Source organism: Amphiura filiformis, unplaced genomic scaffold (genome assembly GCF_039555335.1).
Source record: "Amphiura filiformis unplaced genomic scaffold, Afil_fr2py scaffold_106, whole genome shotgun sequence".
In the NCBI taxonomy this organism is placed as follows: Eukaryota; Metazoa; Echinodermata; class Ophiuroidea; order Amphilepidida; family Amphiuridae; genus Amphiura; species Amphiura filiformis.
Window position 1 is genome coordinate 223147 of NW_027305570.1, and position 14137 is coordinate 237283.

The following is a 14137-nucleotide window of genomic DNA, read 5'->3' on the forward strand; positions in this document are numbered from 1 at the left end:
CTCCCTCTGGAATAGTTTCCCCTGAATCATATTGCATAGCCTCACTGTGAGTAAGAGAGACTGACAACAGCACCTGCATGGAGAATAAGAAAGACTTTTTCCCCTGTGAGGCGACTTTTTACAATTTCTTTATTTTAAGTCCTCAGCAAATAAGGACTGTAAGTTTGGGTACATGCGGGTATAGCCGTATTTGTGTACAAATATATAGCCTTCTAGTTATACCCGCATGCGAAGCATGGACGGGTATATTGCCATTCTGTGGTTTCATCTCCTTCTTCTATCAAACACATCATTCTGTCAAGGCTAGCGCTAAAACTACAAGGGCCCCAGGGCCCATATGTAATACACTTATGGGCCCTACCCGCAGATGTGCCTTTTGCCCATCTCGGCCCCAGAGGTCAAGGTCACGGGCCCCAGGGGCCCAAATGTAAAAACACAAACTATGCCGTTTCTCATCAGATGAAGCAGCCTCAGGGCCCTAAGTTGGTACACTGATAGCCCCAGGGGTACTCTATATATACAAGTTTATATGAGCCCCATATGTCATATATTATGGGCCCCAGGGCCCCAAATGTTAAAATAAGGGGCAACAGATTGACAAGGCTAGCTCTAAAACTATAAGGGCACTAGGGCTCATATGTGGTACATGTATGAGCCCTAAGTTTTCAATGTGCCTTTTGCCCATTTTGGGCCCAGATGTTAAAGGGTAGGGGCCCCAGAGGCCCAAATGTTAAAACAAAGGGCCGGCCATTTCTCAGGAAATAAAATAGTTACAGGGTTCAGATTTGGTACACTAATAGGTCTTAAGCATTATACTACTATATGTATATATGAGCCCATTGTGTCACATAATATGGGCCCCAGGGCCCCAAACGCTAAAACATAGAGCCGGCCGTTACTCTGTAAATAAAGCACCTACAATGCCCAGCTTGAGTCTACTGATAGAACTAGAGAATCATACTTCAACATATGTAAATGAGTCTCATAAATCAAATATTATGGGCCCCAGGGCCCCAAATGTTAAAACAAATGGCCGGCCGTTTCTCATCAAATAAAGCAGCTTTAGGGCTCACAGTTTGTACACAGATTGCACCTGAAAATTATATTGTTATATGTACATGTGAGCCCCATATATCACATTATATGGGCCCCAGGGTCCCAAACGCTAAATCATAGGGCCGGCCGTTACTCAGTAAATAAAGCAGCTACAGGGTTCAGATTTGATACACTAAACGGTCTTCAGCATTATATTGTTATATGTGTATATGAGCCCCATGTGTCACACAATATGGGCCTCAGGGCCCCAAACCTTAAAACATAGGGCCGGCCGTTACTTAGTAAATAAAGAAGCTACAATGCCCAGCTTTAGCCTACTGATAGAATTACATAATTATACTTCAACATATGTACATGAGCCTCATAAGTCAAATACAATGGGCCCCAGGGCCCCAAATGTTAAAACAAAGGGCCAGCCGTTTCTCATCATATAAAGCAGCTTTAGGGCTCAGAGTTTGTACACAGATTGCACCTGAAAATTACATTGTTATATGTACATATGAGCCCCATATATCACGTAATATTTACATACTCCCCAGGGCCCCAAGCACATAAAACATAGGGCCGGCCATTACTCAGTAAATAAGCAGCTACAGTGCCCAGCTTGAGTCGCTTGATAGCACTAGAGAATTATAGAATTATACTTCAACATATGTACAGAGTGAACCTCATAAATCAAATATAATGGGCCCCAGGACCCCAAATGTTAAAACAAAGGGGCCGGCCGTTTCTCATCAAATAAAGCAGCTTCCGGGCTCAGAATTTGTACACAGATAGCACCTGAGAATTATATATATTGTTACTAACACCCCACCCCACCCATCACCCCACACATAGGACTAAACAGACAGATCCGTATCATAATATAATAATTGGAAATACCAGCGTGAAGGTTAAGGTTGTGGAAATACCAGCGTGAAGCGTTAAGGCTGTTCCAGTTAAATTACATACCCATTGGCTGTTCCATTTAATTTACACACTCCCTCTGAAATGGCCCCCATAGGCCCCAAATTTACATTCTCCTCTGATAGGCTGTTCCATTTAATTTACATACTCCCTCTGATATGGCTGTTCCATTTAATTTACATACTCCCTCTGGAATAGTTTTCCCCTAAATCATATTGCATAGCCTCACTGTGAATAAGAGAGACTGACAACAGCAATCTATGGAGAGACGACTCCCCTGGGAGGGGACTTTTTACAATTTCTTTATTTTTAAGTGCTACGAGAGTGCAACCTGCATTAAATTAAAGCTTGTGACTTGGATTTTCACTTTTTACACATTTTCCGCCCAATTGGGCGACTTTTTACAATTTCTTTATTATAAGTCCTCCGCAAATAAGGACTGTAAGTTTGGGTACACCGATAACATGCGGGTATAGCCGTATTTGTGTACAAATATATAGCCTTCTAGTTTGGTTTCTTCTCCTTCTTCTCCTCCTTCTCCTTCTCCTTCTCCATCAAACACATAATTCTGTCAAGGCTAGCGCTAAAACTACAAAGGCCCTGGGGCCCATATGTGGTACACTTATGGGCCCTACCCCATAGAAGTGCCTTTTGCCCATCTTGGCCCCAGAGGTCAAAGGTCACGGGCCCCAGGGGCCCAAATGTGAAAATACAAAGCACGCCGTTTCTCATCAAATGAAGCAGCCTCAGGGCCCTCAGTTGGTACACTGATAGCCCTAGGGGCACTCTATATTTACAAATATACAAGAGCCCCATATGTTATATATTATGGGCCCCAGGGGCCCAAATGTTACAATGTGGTGCAACAGATTGACAAGCCTAGCTCTAAAAGTACAAGATCACTAGGGCTCATACATGGCATATGTATGAGCCCTAAGTTGTAGATGTGCCTTTTGCCCGTTTTGGCCCCAGATTTACAAGGCTAGGGGCCCCAGGGGCCAAAATGTTAAAACAAAGGGCCGGCCGTTTCTCAGCAAATAAAGTAGCTACAGGGTTTAGATTTGGTACACAGGTAGGTCTTTAGTATTGTATTGTCAAATGTATGTACAACCCCCATATGTCACATAATATGGGCCCCAAGGCCCCAAACGCTAAAACATAGGGCCGGCCGTTACTCAGTAAATAAAGCAGCTACAATGCCCAGCTTGAGTTTACTGATAGCACTTGAGAATTATACTTCAACATATGTACATGAGTCTCATAAGTAAAAAAATATGGGCCCCAGGGCCCCACATGTTAAAACAAAGGGCCGGCCGTTTCTCATCAGTTAAAGCAGCTTTAGGGCTCAGAGTTTGTACACAGATTGCACCTGAGAATGTCATTGTTATATGTACATATGAGCCCCATATACCACATAATATGGGCCCCAGGGCCCCAAATGCTAAAACATAGGGCCAGCCATTACTCAGTAAATAAAGCAGCTGCAGGGTTCAGATTTGGTACACAGATAGGTCTTTAGTAATATATTGTCATATGTATATATAATCCCCATATGTCACATAATATGGGCCCCAGGGCCCCAAACGCTAAAACATAGGGCCGGCCGTTACTCAGTATATAAATAAGCTACAATGCCCAGCTTGAGTCTACTGATAGCACTTGAGAATCATACTTTAACATATGTACATGAGCCCCATAAGTCATATATATTGGGGCCCCAGGGCCCCAAATGTTAAAACAAAGGGCCGGCCGTTTCTCATCAAAGAAAGCAGCTTCCGGGCTCAGAATATGTACACAGATAGCACCTGAGAAGTATATTGTTACTAACACCCACACGCCCATCCACCCCACACACGTAGGACTAAACAGACAGATCGTATTATCATAATTGGAAATACCAGCGTGAAGCGTTGAGGCTGTTCCAGTTAAATTACATACCCATTGGCTGTTCCATTTAATTTACATACTCCCTCTGAAATGGCCCCCAAAAGGATGTTCCGTATAATTTACATACTCCCTCTGAAATGGCTGTTCCATTTAATTTACATACTCCCTCTGGAATAGTTTCCCCTGAATCATATTGCATAGCCTCACTGTGAGTAAGAGAGACTGACAACAGCACCCTATGGAGAATAAGAGAGACGACTCCCCTGTGAGGCGACTTTTTACAATTTCTTTATTTTAAGTGCTACGACAGTGCAACCTACATTCAATTAAAGCTTGTGACTTGGACTTTCACTTTTTACACATTTTCTGCCCAATTGGGCGACTTTTTACAATTTCTTTATTTTAAGTCCTCAGCAAATAAGGACTGTAAGTTTGGGTACATGCGGGTATAGCCGTATTTGTGTACAAATATATAGCCTTCTAGTTCTCCTTATACCCGCATGCGAAGCATGGACGGGTATATTGCCATCCTGTGGTTTCTTCTCCTCCTCCTCCTCCTTCTCCTTTTCCTTCCATCAAACACATCATTCTGTCAAGGCTAGCGCTAAAACTACAAAAGCCCTAGGGCCCATATGTGGTACACTTATGGGCCCTACCCCGTAGAAGTGCCTTTTGCCCATCTCGGCCCCAGAGGTCAAAGGTCACGGGCCCCAGGGGTCGAAAGGTAAAAACACAAATCATGCCGTTTCTTATCAGATGAAGCAGCCTCAGGGCCCTGAGTTGGTACACTGATAGCCCCATGGGTACTCTATAAATACAAGTATACATGAGACCCATATGTTATATATTATGGGCCCCAGGGCCCCAAATGTTAAAAAATAAGGAGCAACATATTGACAAGGCTAGCTCTAAAGCTACAAGGGCACTAGGGCTCATATGTGACACATGTATGAGCCCTAAATTGTAGATGTGCCTTTTGTCCATTTTGGCCCCAGATGTACAAGGCTAGAGGCCCCATCACGGTTGTTTGATGTATATAGAATTGGCTTCATTATTAAGAAAATGCAAACTATAGATGGCGCTATTTATCATAAATCATATTTCTTGATTTGCAAGGGGTAGGTAATCAATACTGCCATTTAAACAGGTGGAATAGGTGAAACAAGCAACAAAGAAATTTTGTAAACATATTTCATCAAAAAATAAAAGGAATTTTTTTAATTAAAAGCCTGAAAGAGTAATTTCCAGTATCTAAATAGCGCCACCAATCTTGTGATAAATAGATACATTTTATATCCGAAAAAGCTTAAAAAATTGCTGTGAAAGTGAATAATGTTGTAAATAAGGGGAAATTAAAGTTGAAAATGACTCAAAAGCATCTGTATACATTAGTATTGACCGCTTTAAGCTATTTAAGCTTAAAAATTGGGTTGTACATGATGTTTTGTTTAAAAAACGAATAAATGATCACATCAAACAACCGTGCCATGAGCCCAAATGTTAAAACAAAGGGCCGGCCGTTTCTCAGCAAATAAGGTAGCTACGGGGTTCAGATTTGGTATACAGATAAGTCTTTAGTATTATATTGTCATATGTATATATATAACTCCAAGATGTCACATAATATGGGCCCCTTGGCCCCAAACGCTAAAACATAGGGCCGGCCGTTACTCAGTAAATAAAGTAGCTACAATGCCCAGCTTGAGTGTACTGATAACACTTGAGAATTACACTTCAACATATGTAACTGAGCCCCATAAGTCAAATATTATGGGCCCCAGGGCCCCAAATGTTAAAACAAAGGGCCAGCCGTTTCTCTTCAAATAAAGCAGCTTCAAAGCTCAGAGTTTGTACACAGATTGCACCTGAGAATTACATTGTTACTTACACCCACCCCATACACGTAGGACTAAACAGATCAACAGAGAATAGCGGAATTATAATATAGATGACATCAACGCTGAGGCTGTTCCAGTTAAATTACATACCTATTGGCTGTTCCATTTAATTTACATACTCCCTCTGAAATGACCCAAAAAAAAGGCTGTTCCGTTTAATTTACATACTCCCCCTGAAATGGCTGTTCCATTTAATTTACATACTCCCTCTGGAATAGTTTCCCCAATCATATTGCATAGCCTCACTGTGAGTAAGAGAGACTGACAACAGCAACCTATGGAGAGTAAGAGAGACGACTCTGGGAGGGGACTTTTACAATTTCTTTATTTTAAGTGCTACGACAGTGCAACCTACATGCAATTACATTTTTCTGCCCAATTGGGCGACTTTTTACAATTTCTTTATTTTAAGTCCTCGGCAAATAAGGACTGTAAGTTTGGGTACACCGATAACATGCGGGTATAGCCGTATTTGTGTACAAATATATAGCCTTCTAGTTATACCCGCATGCAATAGCATGCAGGGTATCTTCCCATCCTGTGGTTTCTTCTCCTCCTCCTTCTTCTCCTATCAAACACATCATTCTGTCAAGGCTAGCGCTAAAACTACAAGGGCCCCAGGGCCCATATGTGGTACACTTATGGGCCCTACCCCATAGATGTGCCTTTTGCCCATCTCGGCCCCAGAGGTCAAAGGTCACGGGCCCCAGGGGCCCAAATGTACAAACACAAACCATGCCGATTCTCATCAGATGAAGCAGCCTCAGGGCCATAAGTTGGTACACTGATAGTCCCAAGGGTACTCTATAAATACAAGTATACATGAGCCCCATATGTTATATATTATATGGGCCCCAGGGCCCCAAATTTTAAAAATATGGGGCAACAGATTGACAAGCCTAGCTCTAAAGCTACAAGGGCACTAGGGCTCATATGTTGCACATGTATAAGCCCTAAATTGTAGATGTGCCTTTTGCCCATTTTGGCCCCAGATGTACAAGGCTAGAGGCCCCAGGGGCCCAAATGTTAAAACAAAGGGCCGGCCGTTTCTCAGCAAATAAAGTAGCTACAGGGTTCAGATTTGGTACACTAATAGGTCTTAAGCATTATATTGTTATATGTATATATGAGCCCCATGTGACACACAACATGGGCCCCAGGGCCCCAAACGCTTAAAAAAATAGGGCCGGCCGTAACTCGGTAAATAAAGCAGCTACAATGCCCAGCTTGAGTCTACTGATAGAACTAGAGAATTATACTTAAACATATGTACATGAGCTTCATAAGTCAAATATTATGGGCCCCAGGGCCCCACATGTTAAAACAAAGGGCCGGCTGTTTCTCATCAATTAAAGCAGCTTTAGGGCTCAGAATTTGTACACAGATTGCACCTGAGAATTACATTGTTATATATACATATGAGCCTCACATAATACACAATATGGGCCCCAGGGCCCCAAACTCTAAAACATAGGGCCGGCCATTACTCAGTAAATAAAGCAGCTACAGCGCCCAGCTTGAGTCTACTGATAACACTAGAGAATTATACTTCAACATATGTACATGGGACTCATAAGTCAAATATTATGGGCCCCAGGGTGTCAAATGTTAAAACAAATGGCCGGCCGTTTCTCATCAAATAAAGCAGCTTCCGGGCTCAGAATTTGTACACAGATAGCACTTGAGAATTATATTATTACTAACATACACCCACCCACCCCACACACGTAGGACTGAAAAGACAGATCCGTATTATAATATAAATGATGGTAATTGGAAATACCAGCGTGAAGCTTTAAGGCTGTTCCAGTTAAATTACATACTCATTGGTTGTTCCATTTAATTTACATATTCCCTCTGAAATGGCCCCAGAATAGGCTGTTCCGTTTAATTTACATACTCCCTCTGAAAATGAAATGGCTGTTCCATTTAATTTACATACTCCTTCCGGAACAGTTTTCCCCTAATCATATTGCATACCTTCACTGTGAATAAGAGAGACTGGCAACAGTCACCTATGGAGAGTAAGAGAGACGACTCCCATGGGAGGGGACTTTTTACAATTTCTTTATTTTAAGTGCTACGACAGTGCAACCTACATTCAATTAAAGCTTATGACTTGGACTTTCACTTTTTACACATTTCTGCCCAATTGGGCGACTTTTTACAATTTCTTTATTTTAAGTCCTCAGCAAATAAGGACTGTAAGTTTGGGTACACCGATAACATGCGGGTATAGCCGTATTTGTGTACAAATATATAGCCTTCTAGTTCTACTTCTCCTTCTCCATCAAACACATCATTCTGTCAAGGCTAGCGCTAAAACTACAAAGGCCCTGGGACCCATATGTGGTACACTTATGGGTCCTACCCCGTAGAAGTGCCTTTTGCCCATCTTGGCCCTAGAGGTCAAAGGCCACGGGCCCCAGGGGCCCAAATGTAAAAATACAAAGCACGCCGTTTCTCATCAAATAAAGCAGCCTCAGGGCCCTGAGTTTGTACACTGATAGCCCTAGGGCTACTCTATATTTACAAATATACAAGAGCCCCATATGTTATATAATTTGGGTCCTAGGGGCCCAAATGTTAAAATATGGTGCAACAGCTTGACAAGGCTAGCTCTAAAAGTACAAGAGCACTAGAGCTCATATGTGGCATATGTATGGGGCCTATAAGTTGTAGATGTGCCTTTTGCCCATTTTGGCCCCATATGTACAAGGCTAGGGGCCCCAGGGGCCAAAATGTTAAAACAAAGGGACAGCTGTTTCTCAGCAAATAAAGTAGCTACAAGACTCAGATTTGGTACACAGATAGGTCTTCAGTTTTATATTGTCATGTGTATATATATAACACCCACATGTCACATAATAAAACGCTAAAACATTGGGCAGGCTGTTACTCATTAAATAAAGCAGCTACAATGCCCAGCTTGTGTCTACTGATAGCATTTGAAAATAATATTTCAACATATGTACATGAGCCCCATCAATCAAATATTATGGGCCCCAGGGCCCCAAATGTTAAAACAAAGGGCCGGCCGTTTCTCATCAAATAAAGCAGCTTAAGGGCTCAGAGTTTGTACACAGATTGCACCTGAGAATTATATTGTTATATGTACATATGAGCCCTGTATGCCACATAATATGGGCCCCAAGGCCCTAAACGCTAAAACATAGGGCCGGCCGTTACTCAGTAAATAAAGCAGCTACAGTGCCCAGCTTGAGTCTGCTGATATCACTTGAGAATAATACTTCAACATTCCCAATCAAAAGGTTCTTATTTCTGATCCAATACATTGCACTTACTGTGTACGTTTCGATAACCAACTCTGTTATCTTTATCAACACTGAATGAAGACTGCTACTGTGAACTGGTCATCCAATCACCTATTGATTTCTTGGTGATTGACTTGTTGACTGTGTTGCCAGTTGATTTTTTTCCTGTTGGATGTTTTGATGGATTTTTCACAGGATGTAGCAGTTCATCAAAAATGTGTGAAAGCTGATATTGACCTTCATCTCTGTTCATGATATTGTGGATTATACGGCAACCATTGGGTACAGCATTTCTATATGGCTGGCTGATATCTTGGGTGGTTTGGTTGGAAATACACAACATCATGTGAAAAATTCAAAGCATCTAGCAGAAGAACTGGCTGAGTTGGTCATTGAAGAAGACGAGATACTCAATTCACATTGTAGTTTTTTTTTGTTTCTTGTTTGTTTGTTTGTTGTTTTTAATGTTTATTATTTGCTGTTGAATTTTCTGTTTGGTAACTTTTCTGTTAAAGGGGATGGCTACCTCTGGCCTTACTGGCCTTTCGGCCATCTCCTCCATGATTCTTTGATGGTATTTTAATGCGTATTTTGTATTTCTATGTGAATTGTGGAAATAAATAAATGAATGAAATGAAAAAATGAAAAATGATGTTGTCAGTTTGTTTACAAACACTTCTATTGATCAGGTTCTGGACATAGTGAAACACATACTGGAAAAAGAAAGCGTGTTGAAAGTATACAACAAAGAAACAGGTTTCAACTTGACTAGTGAGGATGTGGTGAAACTTCTGGATTTTATTCTGACCACCACCTATTTCACCTTCAGAGGGAAGATTTACCGTCAGTTGTTTGGGACCGCGATGGGAAGCACAGTATCACCGACTGCGGCTAATATCTTTATGGAAGCTCTAGAACAGCAAGCTATTACTACGGCTCCCCTGGATTGCAAGCCAAAATTGTGGCTAAGATATGTAGATGACATCCTTGAGGTGGTGAAGAGAAACACGGTACAACAGCTAACAGACCACATAAACAAAACTGATAAATCTGACTCCATAAAGTTCACCTATAAGGAAGAGTCGGAAGGAACCATCCCATTTCTCGATACCCTTATAGTCAGAAAGGAAGACGGTACGGTTAATGTCCTCGTTTACCGCAAGCCAACCCATACTGACCAGTACCTGAGTTTCCAGTCCCACCACCCACTGCACCAAAAAATGGGTGTCATAAGAACTCTGTTTGACAGGAAAGATCGCATTATAACCGAAGAGGAAGATAATATCGCAGAAGAAGAGAAGGTCCAGGAAGCGCTGAAAGTATGTGGTTATCATGATTGGACATTTAAGCGGGTGAAAGACCAGATGCAGGCAGTCAAACCTAAGAAATCCACCAAGAGTACAGAAGAACAGACAAAGAGCAAAGGGATGGTTGTCCTGCCATATGTCAAAGGCGTCAGTGAAAGAGTGTCGAGAGTCATGAAGTCCTACAACATCTCCACTGTTATGCGGCCACACAGCACCCTTAGGAAACAGCTGGTGCACCCGAAGGATAAACGCGATCCGCTTAATACAACTCAAGCCATATACAACATTCCTTGCTTGAACTGTGATCTCTCATACGTGGGAGAGACGGGAAGGAAATTTGGTACTCGACTAGATGAGCACCGCGTAGAAGCAGAAAAAGAACTTGAAAAAACAGTCACCAGAGCAAGCAGGAAAGAATCGCTTACAACCATCCATAAATAGGCCATCACAGATCATGTTGCAGAGAGAAACCATGTCACCGGTTGGGGGGAGGCAGAGGTCATAGGCACGGAGTCAAGGAGGCTATAGAGATCAGGAAGAGAAGGGGCGCAAACAGTACGAAGAGATGCTTCATCAAGGGCAATTCACTTGGATCTGCCCCAACTGCGCCCTGCCCAACTTCAGCGACAGCTTCTTTGACAGTAGTGATTGTTCGTATTCAAATCTGTTTGATTCATTATCAGACATTGACAATTCCGAGCTAGATGAGGCAAATGATGGCAGCAGTAATGCTACAACTCATCCAGCACGGTTAGAAAGTACGCAAACGAAGGAACAACATACTGCTAAGCCAAAGCATGAGGTTAAATCAAAACTCAAGAAAAGGAAATTCAACATCATGACTATTAACTGCCAGGGACTGAAAGGTAAACAACGCCAAAAGTATTTAGCATCAATATTTGACACCGAAAAACCTGATGTAGTGATGGGACAGGAATCAAAGCTTGATGGTTCCTACACAGATTCTGAGGTCTTCCCTGAGGGATACCTGGTTAAGAGGAAAGATCGTGATGCTAATGGAGGGGGAGTCTTCATAGCTTACAAAGATAACATCGTGGTGAATGAGGTTAAGGGTGTTGGTATAGATAGCGAGCTAGTGATGTTCAAGTTTGGAAATCAGCTCCTATGTACGTTGGATCCTTTTACAGACCACCATCTAGGGACACTACACCTATCCTATCTCTGGAGAAAGATCTTGAGAAAATCTTCAAGCAGGAGCACGTCCCAAAGGTCATCTTGACGGGAGATTTTAACCTACCATCAATAGATTGGGGAACTTACAGCTTGGATGATAACCCACAATACGGGCTGGCCGTAAATGAAGCCATGCTGGACTTGGTCAATAAGTTTAACCTGGAGCGAAAAGTCCTGGAACCAACGCGACTAGATAACATCTTAGACTTGATATTGACAACTGTTCCAGAATGTGTGAAAGATGTTATGGTCATACCTGGTATGTCAGACCATGAAGCGGTCACAGCTGAATGTGATACAAATATCCAGACTAACAAAAAGAAACCGAGGGCAGTACACATCTATAGGAAGGCAAACATAGAAGGTATTGAGAAAGAGCTGAATGAGTTCTCCCAAGATTTCTTTGCTTCTAACAAAAGCAGAAGCACATCAGAGAACTGGGACCATTTCAAGGCAACTCTTGAGTGCGTCATGACCAATCACATCCCCACTAAAACTATCTCTGGGCGATGGAATTTGCCGTGGATGAATGACGACCTGAAAAGGCTGATGAAGAAGAGGCGTCGGCGATACGATGCCTGGAAGAAGTATGGCCTTAAAACCGATTTGGATGAATATAACCAACTGAAGAAAGAAGTGAACTCAACTCTCAAGGTAGCTCACAATGACTATGTTAAGAACATGTTTGTTGACAAAACAGAAAACCAGACAGATAATCCAGCCAAAAAGCTGTGGGGATATGTCAAGTCACTCAAGATGGATAAGATAGGCATTCCCTCACTGGTTTGCGGTAACAAGCTGTTCAGTCAAGCTAAACAGAAAGCTGAAGTATTTTTCGCAACAATACAAATATGTCTTCACTACTGAAAACCTGTCGTTTATACCAGGCAAAGGACCAAGTAGTACTGAATCCATGACTGGCATTAAAATTAGTGCCAATGGGGTTGAGAAACTGCTGGCTGCCTTAAACCCAAGGAAGGCAATTAGACCTGACAAGGTATCTACCTGGATGCTCAAGAATTTTGCATCCATACTTGCGCCAATACTGAGTGACATCTTCCGCCAATCTTCAGGAACTGGCGAGGTCCCGCCTGATTGGAAGACTGCAAATATATCTGCTATCTACAAGAAGGGCGAGCGTAGTGATCCTGGGAACTATAGACCTGTTTCACTCACCAGTGTGACGTGCAAAATGCTTGAGCATATCCTAGCCAGTGACATCAGGCAACATCTAGATGATAAAAACATACTCTCTTCATCTCAGCATGGGTTTAGGAAGAATCACAGTTGTGAAACCCAGCTACTCACAACAATCGATGACCTAGCCAGGGGATTGGATCAACGGGAACAGATTGACTGCCTTATTCTTGACTTCTCAAAGGAGTTTGATTCTGTGCCCCACCAACGCCTGCTATATAAACTGGACTGGTATGGAATCCGAGGAGATACTCACAACTGGATTAAGAATTGGCTCACAGGAAGAATACAATCAGTGGTAGTTGATGGAGAATGCTCAGAGGAAACAAGTGTCATCTCAGGAGTTCCTCAGGGGACAGTATTAGGTCCCCTGCTGTTCATCCTTTATATAAACGACATTGAAGAAGATACATCTAGCACCATAAAGCTCTTTGCTGATGATTGCTTGGTCTATAAAAAGATCAAATCCCAGTCTGATGCTGATATACTCCAGGCTGATCTCAACACCATGGTCAACTGGTCAGAACGGTGGCAATGAGCTTCAACCCAAAGAAGTGCACCCTTCTTCGTGTTACAAGGAAAAGGAAAGTTATCCAGCATATTTATAACATGATGGGATCAGACCTAGTCCAACTTGACCACATTCCCTACCTTGGAGTAGAACTCTCCTCTGGCTTGGAATGGAAACACCATGTCAAAGCTATCACGGGCAAAGCACACAAAACCCTCAACTTTCTTCAGAGAAACATATACAGCTGACCCAAAGGAAGTAAAGAAACAGGCGTACATCTCATTAATAAGACCAGCCTTGGAATATGCTTCTTCTTGCTGGGACCCACATCACCAGAAAAAAAATAATTTCCTTGGAAGCTGTGCACAGAAAAGCAGCTAGGTTTATTACCAGCAATTTCAGCAGGAAAGCCAGTGTCACTGCCCTGATGACTGACTTGGAGCTGCCGACACTTCAGCAGAGAAGACAAGTCTCAAGGCTCTCCATGATGTACAAGATCCACCATCAGGAAGCTAAGGCAGAAATTCCCAGCCATTACACAACAACCAGGTCATCAACAGTTAGGACAAGGAATCAGCATGAAGCACATTATACCATCATCACACCAAGATCGGATTCAATACAGCTTTTACCCAAGAACCATCACAGCATGGAACAAACTTCCACTAGTTACCATCAACAAATCCAACGTCAAGATTTTCAATTCGGCACTCATTCAAGACCAGACCACTGCCACCAGAAGGCAAGATGTACATGGGCTCGACTTCTACGGCAGGTGTCTCACCCTTCATCTAAGTCAGCACCAGTCTTTTTTACTTTCACTTGAATTTTATTAAACCTTCACTTTTTGTTGGTGGCGGGCGTAAGGATTTTGATGTTAGTTCTGCACCGAATGTGATGTTGCAC

General features: G+C 42.4%; 1 protein-coding gene across 1 annotated transcript; it reads left to right on the top strand.

The window, feature by feature from the left end:
- The first annotated feature begins 10894 nt into the window (after positions 1-10894).
- Positions 10895-12390, top strand: LOC140144972 (uncharacterized). Its single transcript, XM_072166765.1, has 2 exons — positions 10895-11436; positions 11478-12390. Exons 1-2 carry the CDS (start codon positions 10895-10897, stop codon positions 12388-12390), a joined length of 1455 nt encoding a protein of 484 aa, XP_072022866.1.
- The last annotated feature ends 1747 nt before the right edge of the window (positions 12391-14137 follow it).

Bases quoted from the DNA above. Each gene is read 5' to 3' on its own strand.
- LOC140144972 (XM_072166765.1), top strand. From the start codon at position 10,895: ATGCTTCATCAAGGGCAATTCACTTGGATCTGCCCCAACTGCGCCCTG. The intron at 11,437-11,477 runs GTTTGGAAATCA...ATCCTTTTACAG, and splicing joins AGCGAGCTAGTGATGTTCAA to ACCACCATCTAGGGACACTA.